The sequence below is a fragment of the Acomys russatus genome, chromosome 24 (genome assembly GCF_903995435.1).
Source record: "Acomys russatus chromosome 24, mAcoRus1.1, whole genome shotgun sequence".
NCBI classification, from domain to species: domain Eukaryota; kingdom Metazoa; phylum Chordata; class Mammalia; order Rodentia; family Muridae; genus Acomys; species Acomys russatus.
The window spans coordinates 58912379-58928232 of record NC_067160.1 but is presented as its reverse complement, the minus strand read 5'-3'; the positions used below and the strand labels follow the sequence as shown (position 1 = coordinate 58928232).

Sequence of the window (15854 nt, the reverse complement as noted above, 5' to 3'; positions counted from 1 at the left end):
CCTCAGGTGGGAGGAAAGTGCAGAGGGAGCCTGGATGTGCCAGGATCAGACTGGAGGGCAGAGAAGAGTGAGCAGATGGCAGGGCACGGCAGGGAGAGGAAGATTGCCAGACACACGGTTAGAGAAAGGGCAGAGCAAAGGATGGACATTTATGGGCCACTGTTGCGCTTTCACTTTTCCTGTGAGTAAATTGGAGACAAGGGAGGGTATTGTCACGGCCAAGACACAACTCGGTGTCTTAGACAAATAAGAACAAGTGAAACCACAATTGCAGTCAATGGAAAGACAAGAGTCTGAGACGATCCAAAGGGCTGGAAACCTTCTGGAAGGCTTTATTCAGATTCCACTGCACTTCTCTCAGCTTCTTCCTCCCGTATTTCCCCAGGTGAGATGGGTGCTTCCTCTGAGGTGAGCCACCATGAGTCCTGCCTTCTCCCTTACAGATATCCTAGTGCTCTGCTGCCTTTTAAAACACAAACTGCTGCCAAGGTGTGGCCTTTGGCACTGTCCTATGCGTCCAGCAGGCTTCGCTTTGAACTTCGAAGAGGTCCTGGCACCTTCCCAGCCAGGATGCCTGCCAGGGTTCTCAGCTGTGAATGCTGGTACCTAGAAGTGGGCGAAGAGAATTGGGGGCCTGAGAAAGGTTGTTCAGCTTGCATGGTCACTCTCCAAACCCTGCAGGGATCTTAGTGCCCCGTGGACAGACTATATTGTGCAAGATATTGTTAGAGTCTGCCACTAGAGATGCAACCCATGACACGATTCCCTCTTTTTTATTGTTTTTATGTACTCCCCCCCCCCCAAAAAAAGTATTTATTGTTCCAGTCACGTGTATAGAAATAACACTGAATTCCCCAAAAGTGTCTGCTTCCAGAATGTGGTGCTTTTCTGGGCAGAGGTGTGAGTCGGCTCCTCTCAGGAGTTTACCGGCTGCAAGAGGATAAGAGGAAGCTCTCCCTCCTGTCTCCAGAGAGAAACCATAAAATCCCATTTGGCAAAAAGGTGTGACTAGCCTGTTTCTGTTCGATAAGACACTTCAAAGCTGCCTCTGACTTTCTGGGTATGCCTCTTGCATTTTTTCACAACCCAGGGCTTTAAAAACCCCAGGGTCCCAAGTGGGGAGAGCCTTTGTCCCTTTTCTCTGTCCTCTCGCCCACCCCCCCAAGTCTTTTGACCTTTCCTCCTTTCTCCTAGGCATCTCTATCTCTCCTTTGTCAGCTTAGCTCAGACTCTCCCCTTTAGACTAAATGTATGAGAGTATGTGAATTAAAACCTAGTTCTTTGTTTCTCGGCTGTTGTATTTTGGCCAAGCACGCTAGGCTACATAGCACTTTTTAAGTCAGGGGCTCCCCTGTCCCGCACAGAGACCACACTCAGAGAGACACAGAAGCTGAGGGCTCACTTCACGGAGGAGGGCGGGAACCTGGGATCCCTCTGCCTGAGAATGCACAGATATGCCTGCTCCTTCACCAGAGAAGCAATCTGCTCATTGCATGAAGACACATCCATGGCCACCTCCTTCCGAGTTTTCCGGTCCTCTGTGCAGAGCAGTGGTCCAGAGAACTAGAGAGGAGGATCAGAAATCCCAGCACCAGAGAAGTTCTGTTATTAAGGTATGAATGGTAGATATGGTGGAATAGAATTGTGCAAGCATGACTTGTTGACCCAGCTTTGAGAGGACAGCTAGAGGATGCCTGACTTTCCCCTATGTTCCAGAAAGCTACTGAGTCCATCCCAAGCACAGCTGTGGTTAGCTCTCACACTCTGGGGCCAGGCACATAGCTCTCTGATTGCAGCAGCATCTTCTCTGCAGCACAAGAACTCAGTCAACACACATGGAGCCTAATATATCAGCTACATACCCAATCTTATATCCATCACAGCTCCTCCCTGTGCCAAGACAAGCCATCATGTGACCCAGCCCCCAAAAATGCACTGAGGCCACAATCCCCGAGGAGCCACATATTTCACCAGCCACAGCCACAGACTTCCCTCAATCTGTTCTCATCAGCTGTGCTCCACATCACACTAGTATGGGACCTATAGATACAAACAGGTGGGGGGGGCAATGACCAAGCCACACTCTGCACTTAGGAAAAATCTTCCAAACCATGCCAGATCGTTTATGATGAGGAGGCCAGGCTGTGCCCTTGGTATCCAAAGGCTTCTCCAGGGACCTCTTTCAGACAGCATGAATACACCCATGATCACCCCAGGCTTCTCACTGACCTCAGAACCCACTGTAATCCTGAAGAACCACATCCCTCTCCAGACAGAAATGAACAGTGTCCACACTGGTTTATCTAAGCTGCACTGTGCTTCGAAGTCCATGTCACTACCCAAGGGCAACAGTTCAGAATGCATTGAGTAGCACTCTGGGTCTCCTGTGCTAATCTCAGTGTTCCTGTAGCCATAGAAATCACCTGACACATCACCCACTTACAAGAGGAGTCCGTGTTCACATCCTTTGTCTAAATGAACGCAAGAGCATGTGTGATGAGGATGAGGAAACCATGCAATCAAGAGCCAAACAGATGGCCTGAGGACAGGAGCTCACGAGTTGTTCATCTTGAAGCCCAAGCAGCTAGTTTTGGCTTTGGTCAACATGAAGGGCGCCAGTGGGCCTCTCAGATTTCCTTCCAAGAGGGGAAAGCCTCCTGAATAATAAAGTTTGTATCAGTTCACTAAAAGCTACATAGGGAAAGAGACTGCTGAGGAGGGCAGAAGGGAGAGGGAGGATCAGGAAAAGAGGTTTCAGGCTATATCTGAAGTCGGAGCAGAGGAAGGAGGAAGCACCTTCAGAGGGTCAGGGAGACCTTGGTCATGACCAGCCCCTATGCATCGTCTCAGACAAGGTAAGGGAGGGATCTTCTGGAAGATGGTGCTCCTAGGAGCATATAATGCCTTGCACAGATCACTCAAAAGGAATAGAAAAAAATTCACCTACACTATTAGGCTGGGGACAGAAGGGGCAGAGATGAGAAATGACCAGTCTTAGCTGGCCAATATCAACACATCCACTGATTGTTGGGTCACTGATGATACTACCACCCTACCTAGGTGTCCCTTGTTCCTAGAGTCCAGTCCCTGCCTCCTATCATTGTCTCTAAGGATAGGAGTCATTAGTGTTCTTTCAAAAACATACTCCTAGTTAGTGTGATGCCTTGGCCATAGAAATTGTGAAGTGTCATTTCTGTGGGATTAAAATGAGGTTATTGGGACCCCACAGCTGACAGAGGGAAGCAATGTCTCTGTGTGGCAGGATGGCCAGACAGATGCCTCCATAAAACACCTCTCTGCCTGTGGGTACCACATACCCGGCAGAGACTATGAAAACTCTATGCTGGGGACAGACTCCAGTACATAATAAGAAGTAACCCATCAGAGTCCATTAACAAACCCAGACTCTCATCCAGTCCAGCATCATGATTCCAAAAACATGGCTCCCACCTTCAGTCCTGCCAGAGATCTCACCTCATCTATCTTGGCACACTCACCACCATTAATGCAGCCTGCATGCACCACAGAGATCAGAGACAGGCCTATAGTCAACAGGAAGAGCGTCATGGTTGTCATGGCACCTTTGTGTGCCTGGCCTCTGAGAAGTACATTTATCTTACACTAGTTGCCAGACACCCCATCCTACCTGCACAAAGGCTTCATACATTCTATGAGTTCATTGCACTGTTGTCTTTGGACCTGATTCAGCTTGATCTGGATGGCCCCCCAACACCAACTCAACGGTATCAACAAATGACCCCGGGCCATTGATCTGGGAACCTTTTATAAGTCTCTTTCCTCCCAATGCCCCCTAAGCAGGGGGGATTCTACTTCAGCAATCATCCATTGGTTGAGTAACATAAGGGAGTCTCATGTCAAAAAGGTGACAGGCTACAGAAAAAGTCACCAAGACCACCCATGCATGGCTTAACCTTCTTTCTTCTCTTTGTTCAGCACTTTGCCCAGGGGAGTGTCTGTTTTCTTAGAGGTCCCATCTCTGGTGGGGCGGGTCAGTTGCTAGGTAACACTATCTCCGGTGGGGCTCTTCCTTGCTGCTGTGAGCTCAAATCTCCTTACTTCTTTTGGGGGGGATTTCAAGACAGGGTTTCTCTGCGTAGCCTTGGCTGTTCTGGACTCATTTTGTAGACCAGGCTGGTCTTGAACTCAGACATCTTCATGCCTCTGCCAAACCTCCTTCTCCTACCTTTTAAGTCTGTTTCTTCAAAGAACTTTGTGACCCTTGGATAGGTGCCAAGGTCATATGTGGTTCCGAGGCCATTTGTGGCAACCTTGGCTTTAATGGCCATCCAGGTGGTTTGTTAGGGAACAGTATTATCTTACCTCAGGAGGGAGTGAACTCCTTGGTTACTGCCTGGATCTATCTATATCGGTGTTTAGCCGATTTTTAAAAGTCTTTTAGGCTCTCAACACATGGCTCTGCCTTCACTCATTCTGAGGAAGGCCTCAACAAGGAGAATGTTATCAGAGTCAGAAATTCTACACGAGAATCTGGAGACAGGAGGATACCTGGGATTCCTGTGTTCCACTCTCCCGAGGCCAGACCCCATTGCCAACAGAAAGAGAGCCTCTGTACTTCCCCCATCTTTCCTGGAACTCCCAGATCCAAGCACATCCACCACTTACTCTCCACATAGTAATACTGGACACACAACTGTGTTCTGCAGACACAGCCCCCTGAGAACTGAGCTCTGCCCACTTTCTCCTGAGCCTGGGCACCTGGTCCCTGTCTTCCCTTCTGAATTAGGTGCATAAGGACGCCATAGACCTCTCTTGCCCTCCACAACCTCACTGTTCGTCCTCAGCCACCCAGCAGCTGGGTCCCAACAACAATCCTCAAATGCAATTCAGCTGTTCTTAGATCAAATGAAGCCCGTATGGGGTACCCACTCTTCACTTCTCTCTTTCAAAACACAAAGAAAAGTCATTGTCCGCCTTCATGCAGATATATGCCATCATATATGGAAATGTTTGGGCAGCTACATATAAAAGTGCACTAGTCTATTTCTATCTGTGTGGTCAAGTGGATGCCTTTCACTCCATGTCAGTGTCTGTGTCTTTGCGTGTTTGCTTTATGTTCTATGTGTGTCTCTGACTTTCTGTGTCAACATATGTGCTGAAATATGCACATGTGTTCATATCTGTTCCTGTATCAGGTCTGTATATGCCTGTGTGTGATCCTGTGTCATTGTGCATTTGGGGGCATATTTGTTTGTATATGATGGTGTGTTTTTCTCTGTTTCTGTGTGTGTGTGTGTGTGTTCATGTGAGAGGATGAGTGTGTGTGTGTACATGCACACGTTTCTGTGTTTATGTTCCTATGTATGTTTCCTACAGACTCTTATATCTGAACACCTTGGCACTAGATGAAGGTACTTTTCTCAGAAACATGTGAACCTTTGACCCTGAAGTTTAAAGAGTAAACCTAGGATGCTGAGAGCATCCACCTCTGGGTCTTGAGCAGGTCTTAAACCTCAAGATGTAAGCAAGCCATGAGCCCAGCTAGCTTTGTCAATGGTTCAGCTGTTTTAGGTACCACACCTTCCTTCTACCGTGATGGATGGTATTTCCTGAAGCATGAGGCAAAGTAAATACCTCTTCTGTTGTGTTGTTTCTGTTGTGTATTTTTCCAAGTGACAGGAAGAAGAATTAACACAAGAAATTGGTACTAAAGAGCAATGTCATCATTTGAGAACCCTGAGTATATGGGTCTTTGGCTTTTAGAAACTAGGAAGAGTTTAGAACTGTGTACAGGAACGGCAATGGGTCTTGTGTCAGGGCATGGTTTCTAAGGGAGGTCCGTTTTCTTCAGAGCAGTCTACCCGTGCTTGGTTGCCTATGTGCATGGTTACACATGGCCTTATACCCATGCACTAATGCACAGCACTATCTATATTCGGGGTGTAAGTAAGAGAAAGAGATGATAAGAGAATGAGGAAGACACCAGAAATCAGAAGCATCTTCTTTGCTTACAGATGAGCAGAATTAGTACTGTGAAAGTTTGTACATTATAATACAGTCTACAGACTCAACACCAACTTAAAAGGCCTTAAATGCAATCAACATACTTTCTTTGATGGTAGAAATATCAGGCAACATACTATGGGTGAAGGTCACCTCTAAGATAAGGTTAGTCTATCGACCTGTTTACTACCCCAGTGCCCACTCCTTCTTTTACTTGTTGGGTGGACCACTGCTCAGATTTAAACCCATCAGGAAGCCATCAGAGTTCAGTTTGGCTTCTTGGCATATAGTTTGCTGAGACACTCCATCTATTCTTGATTGCATGTAAGGCTTTTTAAGCCAGTCCAGGTGTGGCCAATGGAGAGAGCATACCCAATGGGCTGCCCTGGAGGTTGTCAGAACTGAGGAGCTAGCTCAGGTTGCAGGTGAGAGGGCAACCCTGGTACTTCTTGTCCAGTGGCTGATCCATGGGGTACTGCATGGACACAGCAAGTCTAGTGGGAAAGAGTATGTGGTGGCCCTACAAAAGTGGCCATGTGCAAGCATAAGGAGCCTGCGTGGCTCAAGGAGGATGACCACAGAGTAGAGTGAGTGGAATAAGGACATGACCAGTTCAAGGTATTGTTTAGGAGAAGACTTTCATTGTAGATATGAGCACAGCCAGAAGCATCTGCCAGAGTCCAGAGCACAGAGAGAAAGTAGTAGAATAACCAGGACCAGTGCCTGAAGTGGGGCCATGAGAGTATAAGGAGCAAAGGAGAGTAAGAAAAGATGGCCAAGAGAGAAGGACAAAGGAGTGGGTCAAGAGAGCAAAGATAATGAATGGCCAAAATGGTAGGGTTATATAGGAATGAAAAACTGGGGAAAGGGAAGCCAAGGAGCTGGATTTTAGGGTAATGGGAGAGTAGGAAGAGCTGAGAGAAGACAATTACCAACGCAGCCTCTGCAACAGGTATTTGCAATGCTTTGAGGGCCTGAAGGGCTGCTTTGCTTCGATATGCTAATAAGGGCCACAGTTAGGCATTTGTCTGGAGTTTCTTTTGGAGCTAACAAGAGAAACCTAAATACTGTATTGCTTCCAGTTCATGCTGCAATACCCACCATGGGTATTGATGAAATGCTTGCTGTGAATGTTGAGGTGTTCTGTGCCACCTTGGACCTGGTGTTTCTTTTTTACATGACCCTTGCATTCCAAGATCAGCTGGACCTTGTCTGGAACGAACGGCCCTGGAATCTCAGATCTTGAACACTGTCTAGTGAGAGGCTCAATTATATAATGATACTCAATGGATGCCTTGCAGATTTGAAAAAGTGTCCGAAAGTATCTTTAAGAGCTGAAACACAAGGGATAGGGATATGATTTAGTGGGTAAAGTCCTTCCTGAGCAAGAACAAAAGACCTGAATTCAAATATCCAGACAGAAAAATATGCATCCATAATGCTAGTGTATTGGAGGTGGGCAGCATAGACATGGAGATCCTTTGGGTCTTCTGTGCAGCCTGTCTAGCCAAACTCCATATCCCAGGTTCAGTGAGAGACTCTGACTCAAAAAAAATGAGGTAGAAGAGGAGAAGCGAGGAAAGGGAGAAGAGGGTAGGGGTGAGACCAGGAGAAGAGGATGGAGGGGAGCTATGGTCAGAATGTAAAGTTAATAAATAAATATCTAAACTTAATAAAAAAAATAAAATAATAAATAGGGTAGAGTAGGACAATGTAAGACACTCATATCAGCTCTGGCCTACAAATGTGAATGTGCAATCAAGCACACACACACACACCCACACACACACACACACACACACATCTACATACATGCATATACTGTGCCCACCCAAGCCCAACCAATGTTAAATAACACTTTGAATTTGTAGAGGAAACACAATCTTAGGATCCAAAAGAATATTGGCTAAGAATCACAGTGCTATTATCTACTAGTCTGTGAGTAGATCAGAGAGGCCTCATAAACCATAAGGCTCTTCCAACTGGTGATGGATGTCACATATTAGCAGCAGATAATAAGACCTTATTGCTGAAGCCCCTGACCACAGTGGCTACAAACATCGAGAAATGAGGCTGGAGGAACAGACAAGAAAGATCTCCCAAACTGGTTGGCTCTCTTAGTACCACAAGCTGTTGTGTATGCTGATGCAGGAGAATGCTGCGCTACTTAGTTATGGACACCTGTGTTTCACTGGCAGCAGGTCAGACAACATTTCTCTGGTGGTGCCGTAGTGGCAATGCTGTGATGGGCACAACCAAGCACTTTCCAATTCAATGGAAGTGTCTTCACAGGAGAAAACTTTCTCAGTTCAGTGAGCAAGGGCAAAAACTTCTGGCCTCAAAGGGCAAAATGTCAGTGGTGTGATTATTGCTCTTGTTTTGATAAACAACAGTAGTTTCCTGTAAAAATGTATTCTAAACATTTGTATACATGCCCATAGATTACCACTATGTTCAGCCTCAGTCACAAAGAAAAACTTTGTTTTTTTTCAATTGGATACTGGTTACTCCAGAGACTCATAGATGACCAAATTGCAGAAAATATATACTGTTACTATATATGAAAGAAAATGTGTCCTCTATTTCACCCCCTGGCAAGGCTCAGTGAACTTTGGAGAAGACGGAGCAGAAAGAATGTAAGAGCTATAAAAAGGGGTTGAGTGCTGTGAACCTATTTCTTTCCGATTGAAATATTCTATTATGAAGAGAATTGCAGGAGGACCAAAAAACTCACAGGAAATTTACATGATTCATGACCCCTCCCTGTCGCAAAGATTATATAATCAGTAAACAATGCAAGGACAGAGGAGACCCTTTGGTGGAGCCACCTAGGCTTCTGGAGGAAGATCACACTGCTCGGCACTCATGAGGCATCACCAATGGCCGAGAAGCTTTTGACGATGAAGCCTCCTGAGTCATGCACAGTCTTCAAACCAGCCTCTCACACTGTCCTAGTAAATTCAATGGGCCAGCTGGCTAGACCTGGGTGAAATACGTTCTTTGATTATCGCCATTGGCCAACATGAATAGGCACTCACATTGCCCCCAGCAAAGGTCATACAACATTGCACAGGTTCCAAGGGATAATAAGCAATCACCCCTGTAGGTCAAATTGTGGGGAGGATCTGCCCACAAATGACACTACAAAAAAAGGTGTGACAAAACTGTGCTGGAAACACAGCTTAGAATGTATTAAAACATGCATTTAAACAAAAGTCCAATGAAAAATATCAACTATATTAGACAAATATTAAGTTTTGGGTTGTTTTCAGACAAGGTCACTCTATGTAGTGCTGGCTGCCCTGGAACTCCACACGAGGACCAGTCTAGTCTCAAACTCAGAGAGGTCTTCCTGCCTCTTTTACCAAGGGCTGAGATTAAAGGTGTGCATCACTCTCCCAGGCTCAAACACTAACTTTTTAAAGCATGTTATCTACTTCAGTGCAGCCAACTCTATTTGGTACATAAGATTTTTTTCTTTCATCCTATGCTTTGATACTGTGAGATTCATTTTTCCCAAGTTCAGTAAAATACTTTCACTTCTCCTTATTCTTATAAGAAGGTCTTTAGCCCTTCCACTATATACTTGGGTCTTCTACAGCAGAGACGCATACAGTGCTCACCAGCTTTATAATTGTCTGGCTATCCCTTTTCTGCAAGCTGTTCCTGCTGCCTCAGGCTCCAGCAGGCACCTGAGAGGTGGCTCCCTCTCCAGAGGACCAGGCCCAGGTAGAGAGACACAGGAAAGGATAACACATGGTGGTGAGAATTGGGCTGAAGTTCACTACTGACACTTATCTGAAAGCCATTGTAGCTTCTGGGGGTAGGGGTGGGGGGATGGGAGAGGAATGGTGTTTCACACTCATCCAGGAATCCATGTTCCCTGGAGACTGGCCATTTAGGGTCTATTTTGGTCATTCAAAGTACTGGCCCAGCCACCCATCACTGTTGTCCCCACCATGTCCCTGGGACAGTGTCAACAAAGATCTCGAATACTGACCAATCACAGAAAAGCCTCATCCAGGTCTGCCTTGTTTGAGTGTGATGAGGGGAGCATCTAGCAATCTTCCTCCCTCCACCCCTGCTACTGGCCCTCAGTTGTTCAAAGCTAGGTCCCTCCCAGAATTTCATTAAGTTCCCCCAATGCAGCAATATCTCTGTAGAGACCTGCAGATATTTGTAACCCTGATGCCATCGCCCAGTCCTGCCCACACTAGAGGCTACCCAAATTCTCCTGGCCCAGTGCCAGACATCTTCTGGCACTGCATATCACTTTAACTTCCAAGTTATCACATAGAGCTCTACAGGACTTCTGGGTGCTAAACTACTGGATGTCTGGTATCCGCTAATTCCAGTATTTCCTCAAGCTTGTGAACTAAGAAGACTTCCCACATACAAGCTGAAACCTGAAACACTGCTAAATGCTTTATTGAATTCAGACAGGGCTGGGGACAGAAACTAAAAGCTAAAGCAGGAAGTCCAGGGCATAGTACCACCTAGGGAGGAGTGGGTCCCAGGTCGGGGCAATGCAGCTCAGTGGAGCATGGTCCAGGGGGAAGAGAAGTCCGGAAGTACACTGCTGTGTGTTAGCGGCGAGGATGGATCAGCAGTTGTGGTCCAGGGGGGCTGTGACAGAGAGAGAACCACAACTGAGAAGCCCCTCCCCTTACCATGGAACTCTCTAGCAGTTAAAGAGTAGATATCTGAGAGATGTGTATCGATTAGAGGTCTTCCTTTTATCAAATTTCTGGGAGGTCCACCTTGAGATTACATGAGCCACAGAACCACCCTGATGTCCTTGACCTTGTAGATCTGTACTCATGTTTGGTGTGTACCTACAGAATGAAATGAGACCAAGTGCAGACCACATTGTAGGAAGAACTCAGGAGTGGGGGGAGGGCATGGCAGATTTCCCAAGTATCCTGGGAATTAGGCTTGAAACACCTCCTGGAGTGGTCACAGCTTCCTAGATAACCAAGATCCCTCCTTAGTGGGAAGATGGAGAGCAGGGCCAAGATCAGACAGAAATATTAACTGTGCAACTGAGGAATCTGGGTTCTCTCATGTTCCTTCAGAGGATCACTTACCATGGTCATGTCTGGGAATACAATACTCTGCAAAAGCAAGAAAAAATATCAAATATAAGAAGGTATCTACAGTGACAACCCAGATTACACCTGCCCCTTAGATGGCCCCATGATTAAGATCACAAAGGAAGGCATATGGTTACACAGAGTCAAAGTGTCATGGGTGACCCAGAGGGGACATGGGCAATGGGCAGAGCAGAGCATCCTCTTACTCTTCTGCACAGGCACAATGATGTTTTCTTGGAGAAGTCCTTTGTGCTGTATGAACTTCTTAAATTCTTCCAGGGCCTCAAGATTTTCTTCTTGACACTTTCCTACGGGCAGAGGCCAGAAAGCAGAGAGGGTGTGACTGCGCGCCTCTGTTGGAAGCCAGTGACACAAATATAAAAACACTGCCCAGAACTGGAGCAGATGGGAGCAAGAGGGGAAGAGACTTGAAAAACGAACATGGAAGAGGGATATGGATGGTGGCAGGATAGCTTGTCCACAGGAAGTAGATGTCACTGACACATAGGGCCACCGTATGGCCCATCATATAGGTGACATGCTAAGCAGGCAAGCAATGTCACACTCTAACCAGAAAGGACTCTGTGTTTCAAGCTCACTAGTCGGCCTCCTGCCCCTGGTGGGCATAGCCCATAAAATATTAGGATACAGCCTTTCAATGAGATTTGCTTGCCATGAAATCTGAGACACCACCCCCCCTCCAGAAATGGCATGTAGTAAGTCACAGGCTGGAGCTTCTGTCCTATTGATCAATGCTCAAGGCCATAATCTGTCCATGTCCCTGGAAGTTCTACACATACCACCTCTTCTCATTTAAGAGCCTGCACACTGACTGTGTAAAATGCCTTCTGCAGAGCTTCTAGAAGGACACTGGGAGGAGCTTTCTATTTCCATGTGCCAGTGTGTAGCTGCTACACATTCTAATAGCTAATGGTAGAGAACATGGGCAAGAGGTACAGCCTCTGGGTTTTCTCACCTAAGAGGCCTGCCGACTGAGATCTTTTCTCAAACGGATTCCTTTCACCATATATGATGTAATGGTCCTTCACTGGCAGCTCATAGATGTAGAAGAGATTATGGCCCCAAACTGCAGATTAAAGAGAAGTGGATCTGTAGTATCTTTTTCGAAGACAGCACTCACACCAGACAAAGGAAACGTCTAGAAGGTTTCAGCAGTAACCCATGAGCACCCAGCCAGCTAGCTCTAGGCCTTGCTGTGTCCTCATCACTCACAGAAGTTCCTCATGGAAAAGTGACATCTCCCCCTATGGAGTCAGGATCATAGGTTTCTGGGAAGATGGAGGCTGTGCTCGACTGTCCCCCTAGCAACCGCCCAACCTGCTCCCTAGATCCTAAGCTTCAATCACTGTTGGACAATAGGCAGTGCTATCTAGAGGCAAGCATGGACTAGCTGATGATTTCTAAGTTGCCTGGGAATGAACTGGGTAGGCCTTTCTGAAATGTAAGCATGAAGGGACATTCCAACCCAGAATCTTGCCTTGCAAGGGATGATCTCAAGCAGCCAAGGGTACCATGTTGGCTAATACCCCAACCTTATCTACAATCACGTGGGCTTTGTTCCATCATCAATAGGGATGATATTGATTTTGCTAATTTATTGTGGAAGACTCATCTTAGTTTAGGTTAGGAACACTGTGTGAGCAGCAGATCCCGGACTGTGTAAGATGGTGAAAGCCATGTGAGCACCAACATGAGTGCATTCACTGCTGTCTTCTGACTATGGGCATAATATGAGCAGATGCTTCCTGCTCCAGTTGCCTGCAATGCCCCACCATTGTACCTTGAACTGTGAGCCAAGCAAACCCTTTCGTCCTTTAATTAGAGTGGTTTGTCACAGCAACAGAAGAAACTGAGATAGGAACTCACAGGCACTGTATTGACCGGGTCCCTCTGTTCTCTGCATACGAATTGCTACCTTAATGCATTGGCCATCGGACCTGGAAAACAGGAAACAGACTTGCAGCCTCTTTCAGAACACATGCCAGTGCTCCGCTGAGGTGACCTGGTTCCTCAGCATTAAACACAGATAGAAGAGGAGAGAAAGAGATGAAAATATTCAATGGAGACACTCACAAGGTAGTGGCCCTGATCTCCAAGGTTCCTTCTTCCGGGCATGCCACTCTGTGAGGGAATGCTACCACAAGGGTCCCCTCTGCCTGTCTTTGCTGCACTGTGGCCTTTAGGAACCAGATACCTGAAAGCTGTAGCAGACAGAGTCCTGAGCCCACACTTGCCCAGCCCCAAGTCTCCCCCAGGTTGCCCATAGGCATGTAGCCTGAACACATTTCCCAAGACCCAAGATGCTCCCCGAGTAGGCGAGGTTACACTCCCCAACCCCATGCTCCTTACAAATAGGCTACAACTACATTTGGTAGCCCAGTAGACACAGAAGGTGTCTGTCTCCAAAGGCTGAAAACACTTAGGTGTCTAGGCACCAATACATAAAAGTCCTGCCAAGCAAGGCATTATGGTCCTGGGTGTCACTGCTCAAAGACCCTTAGCAGCTCCAACTCTGTGGACCAGGAGGCCTGTGCACTGAGAACAGCTGCCTCTGCTCAGACTCAGAGAACTGAAACCCTCCCAAGTGCTACCTCTGGTCTCCAGCACTGGCCAACGGTCAAGCCTTCCACATGCACCTATCCACATCCCTCCCTGCCTCACTTTCTTTTCTTCTGAGAGAAAGGGAAGATCATCCTGGGCCTGGAGGACAGCCACCAGTCCCAACAGCGCAACAGTCAGAAATAGGCTCTTCATATCCAGGCTGTGTGCTCTCAGACAAAGCAGGTCGATGGGGTGACACAGTGAGACTGTGTTGGCTCCTCAGAGGATGCCCTTTATGGCCACAAATAACACTGGCCACTCCCCCTCCTGGCCATCTGTAATGGCCAAATCCATGTTCATCAAGGGGGTGGATACTGCTGCTATTGGAATCTGGTTGTCATTCACTGCCACCCCCAGACAAAGATCTGCTATGTCTGCATCATCCAGAGGTGTTGGCACTCATGAAAGTCCCAGAGCATATGTGTGACTCACATGTGGTTTGGGGACACATTCTGCACTCTGGGACAGTAATATGGAGGGCTACATTCATTCCTTTGCTGCCAGAAAGCTATGGCTGCCATAGCCACCCTTTCTGAAAGGTAGTTTATCCACTCCTGCTGCTCAGAAAGGGACGTGGCTTCTCCCTCCACACAGAGTCCTGCTGATTTCAGAGGTCACACAGTTCTGGGATCCCACAACACTGTTCCTTATGCCTGCCAGTCCCACCATAGATACTGCAAGGGTCACTGTGAGATGACTTAGGGTCTCCTGAAATTACACCTCCTCTGAGAGACTCCTAGCCATACTCAAGCCCACAGTCACTTGACCTGCTGTATTCTGCAGCCTGAGCCCACTGTGCTCCCTTAGAACACTGCTTGCTCTCATGTCTTGATCCTTCTCCACCTCCACCCATCAGACACATCCTCCGTTACATTCTAAGCTCCTGATGAGTAGGGCCTATTGGGGAGGGAGCTGGGGGAGGTGAGACACTGTGGCTCTGGGTATCAATTCTCAAAGACCTTTAGCAGCTCCAACTCTGTGGGCCAGGAGATCCTTTGTGCTGGAGAACAGCAGCCTTCTCAGACTGAGAGACCTGAAACCCTCCTGAAATTGTGTGTCACAATTTTATCCTGAAGCTGGAAAAGATCTAGCCACCAGTCAGGGAGTCATAGTTACGTTTCACTAAGGGGTATCTCAGAGTGTTCCACCTATGTGAGCTCAGGGACATCAACTTTGACAGAGGATATTGGAGCCTCTGCTATGTTGATCATCTGTGGCCCTGCTGAAAATACTTACAGAGGCCCAATGCACCCTGCACAGTTGAGGCCCCCTCCCACAACTTATAGGCTAAGTTTACCCTCTCATTTGTCTGAACACTGACAGGCCACTAAGGTGACCCGAAGTCTAATTCCCTTTAGACTAAAAAGGGTAAAAGGGGCACAGGAGGCCATGGCTCTCCTGCATCCAGGATCCATGGCTGAGATTCCCTGCTGCCCTTTCTACTGACTCAGGCAAGCTCCCTCGCCAACTGGAACTCTGCCTCCTTCCTCACCATCCTGCACTTCTTGGACCTCAATGTCCTGAGACCCAGCTAGCCCAGGCTCTGGAGACAGGTGCTGGTCCTACAATGGCATCTTTGTGCCTCTGTGGGCCCAGGCTGAACAGCTCCTCACATCTATAAACAATACTAATGAGCACTCTCTGACAAGCCTTGGCTCTTGCTGGTGTGCTCATATGACCTAGGCTTTGACCCCAGCGTGTATAGTGCTATTGAGCAGGAAGTCTGTCATCCCAAAAGGAGAAAGGGTAGGGCCTGTGCTCTTTAGAAGCAAAGACTAATGAGAAGGTTGAGTCTCCACATCTGGGGTGCCAAGGATTTTTATTTGTTGTCCTGTTGATTGAAATCAAATAGCATATACGTCAGTGTGTGGTTCACTGCTGAAAGCATTTGTGACAATGATGTGTGTCATTCCATCCTTTAAAGAAGAAAGCAACGAAAAACATAGCCACAGGTGATTGACAGGTCGTGAGTCTCATATCTAGCGTGACGGGAAACCTCTACAATCCTATCACCTACCCGTCTTTCTCTGTGTCCCAGTAAACTGAGTTATGCCAACTGTGCTCAGAGACCCAAGTAAAATGAAGAGAAAATGCATCAGGAAGTGGTGATGCAGGGCTTGCAGTCAGTCCCAGGTGACTGAGGCACGGCATGATGTG

General features: G+C 47.2%; 1 protein-coding gene across 1 annotated transcript; it reads right to left on the bottom strand.

The window, feature by feature from the left end:
- Positions 1–509: 509 nt before the first annotated feature.
- Positions 510–13850, bottom strand: LOC127207035 (vomeronasal secretory protein 2-like). The gene is made up of 8 exons (XM_051166323.1): positions 13758–13850; positions 13170–13297; positions 12963–13033; positions 12052–12162; positions 11282–11383; positions 3475–3542; positions 1403–1563; positions 510–606 (listed from the first exon to the last, which is right to left on the bottom strand). Exons 1-8 carry the CDS (start codon positions 13848–13850, stop codon positions 510–512), a joined length of 831 nt encoding a protein of 276 aa, XP_051022280.1.
- Positions 13851–15854: the final 2004 nt, after the last annotated feature.

What these genes read in the sequence shown, in the direction of transcription:
- LOC127207035 (XM_051166323.1), bottom strand. Translation starts at nt 13,850, where the DNA reads ATGAAGAGCCTATTTCTGACTGTTGCGCTGTTGGGACTGGTGGCTGTC. An exon ending in TTCTCTCAGAAGAAAAGAAA is followed by an intron (nt 13,298 to 13,757) that starts GTGAGGCAGGGA and finishes TGTCTGCTACAG; the next exon opens with CTTTCAGGTATCTGGTTCCT. An exon ending in TTCCCGCCCTCCTCCGTGAA is followed by an intron (nt 607 to 1,402) that starts GTGAGCCCTCAG and finishes GCCCACTTCTAG; the next exon opens with GTACCAGCATTCACAGCTGA.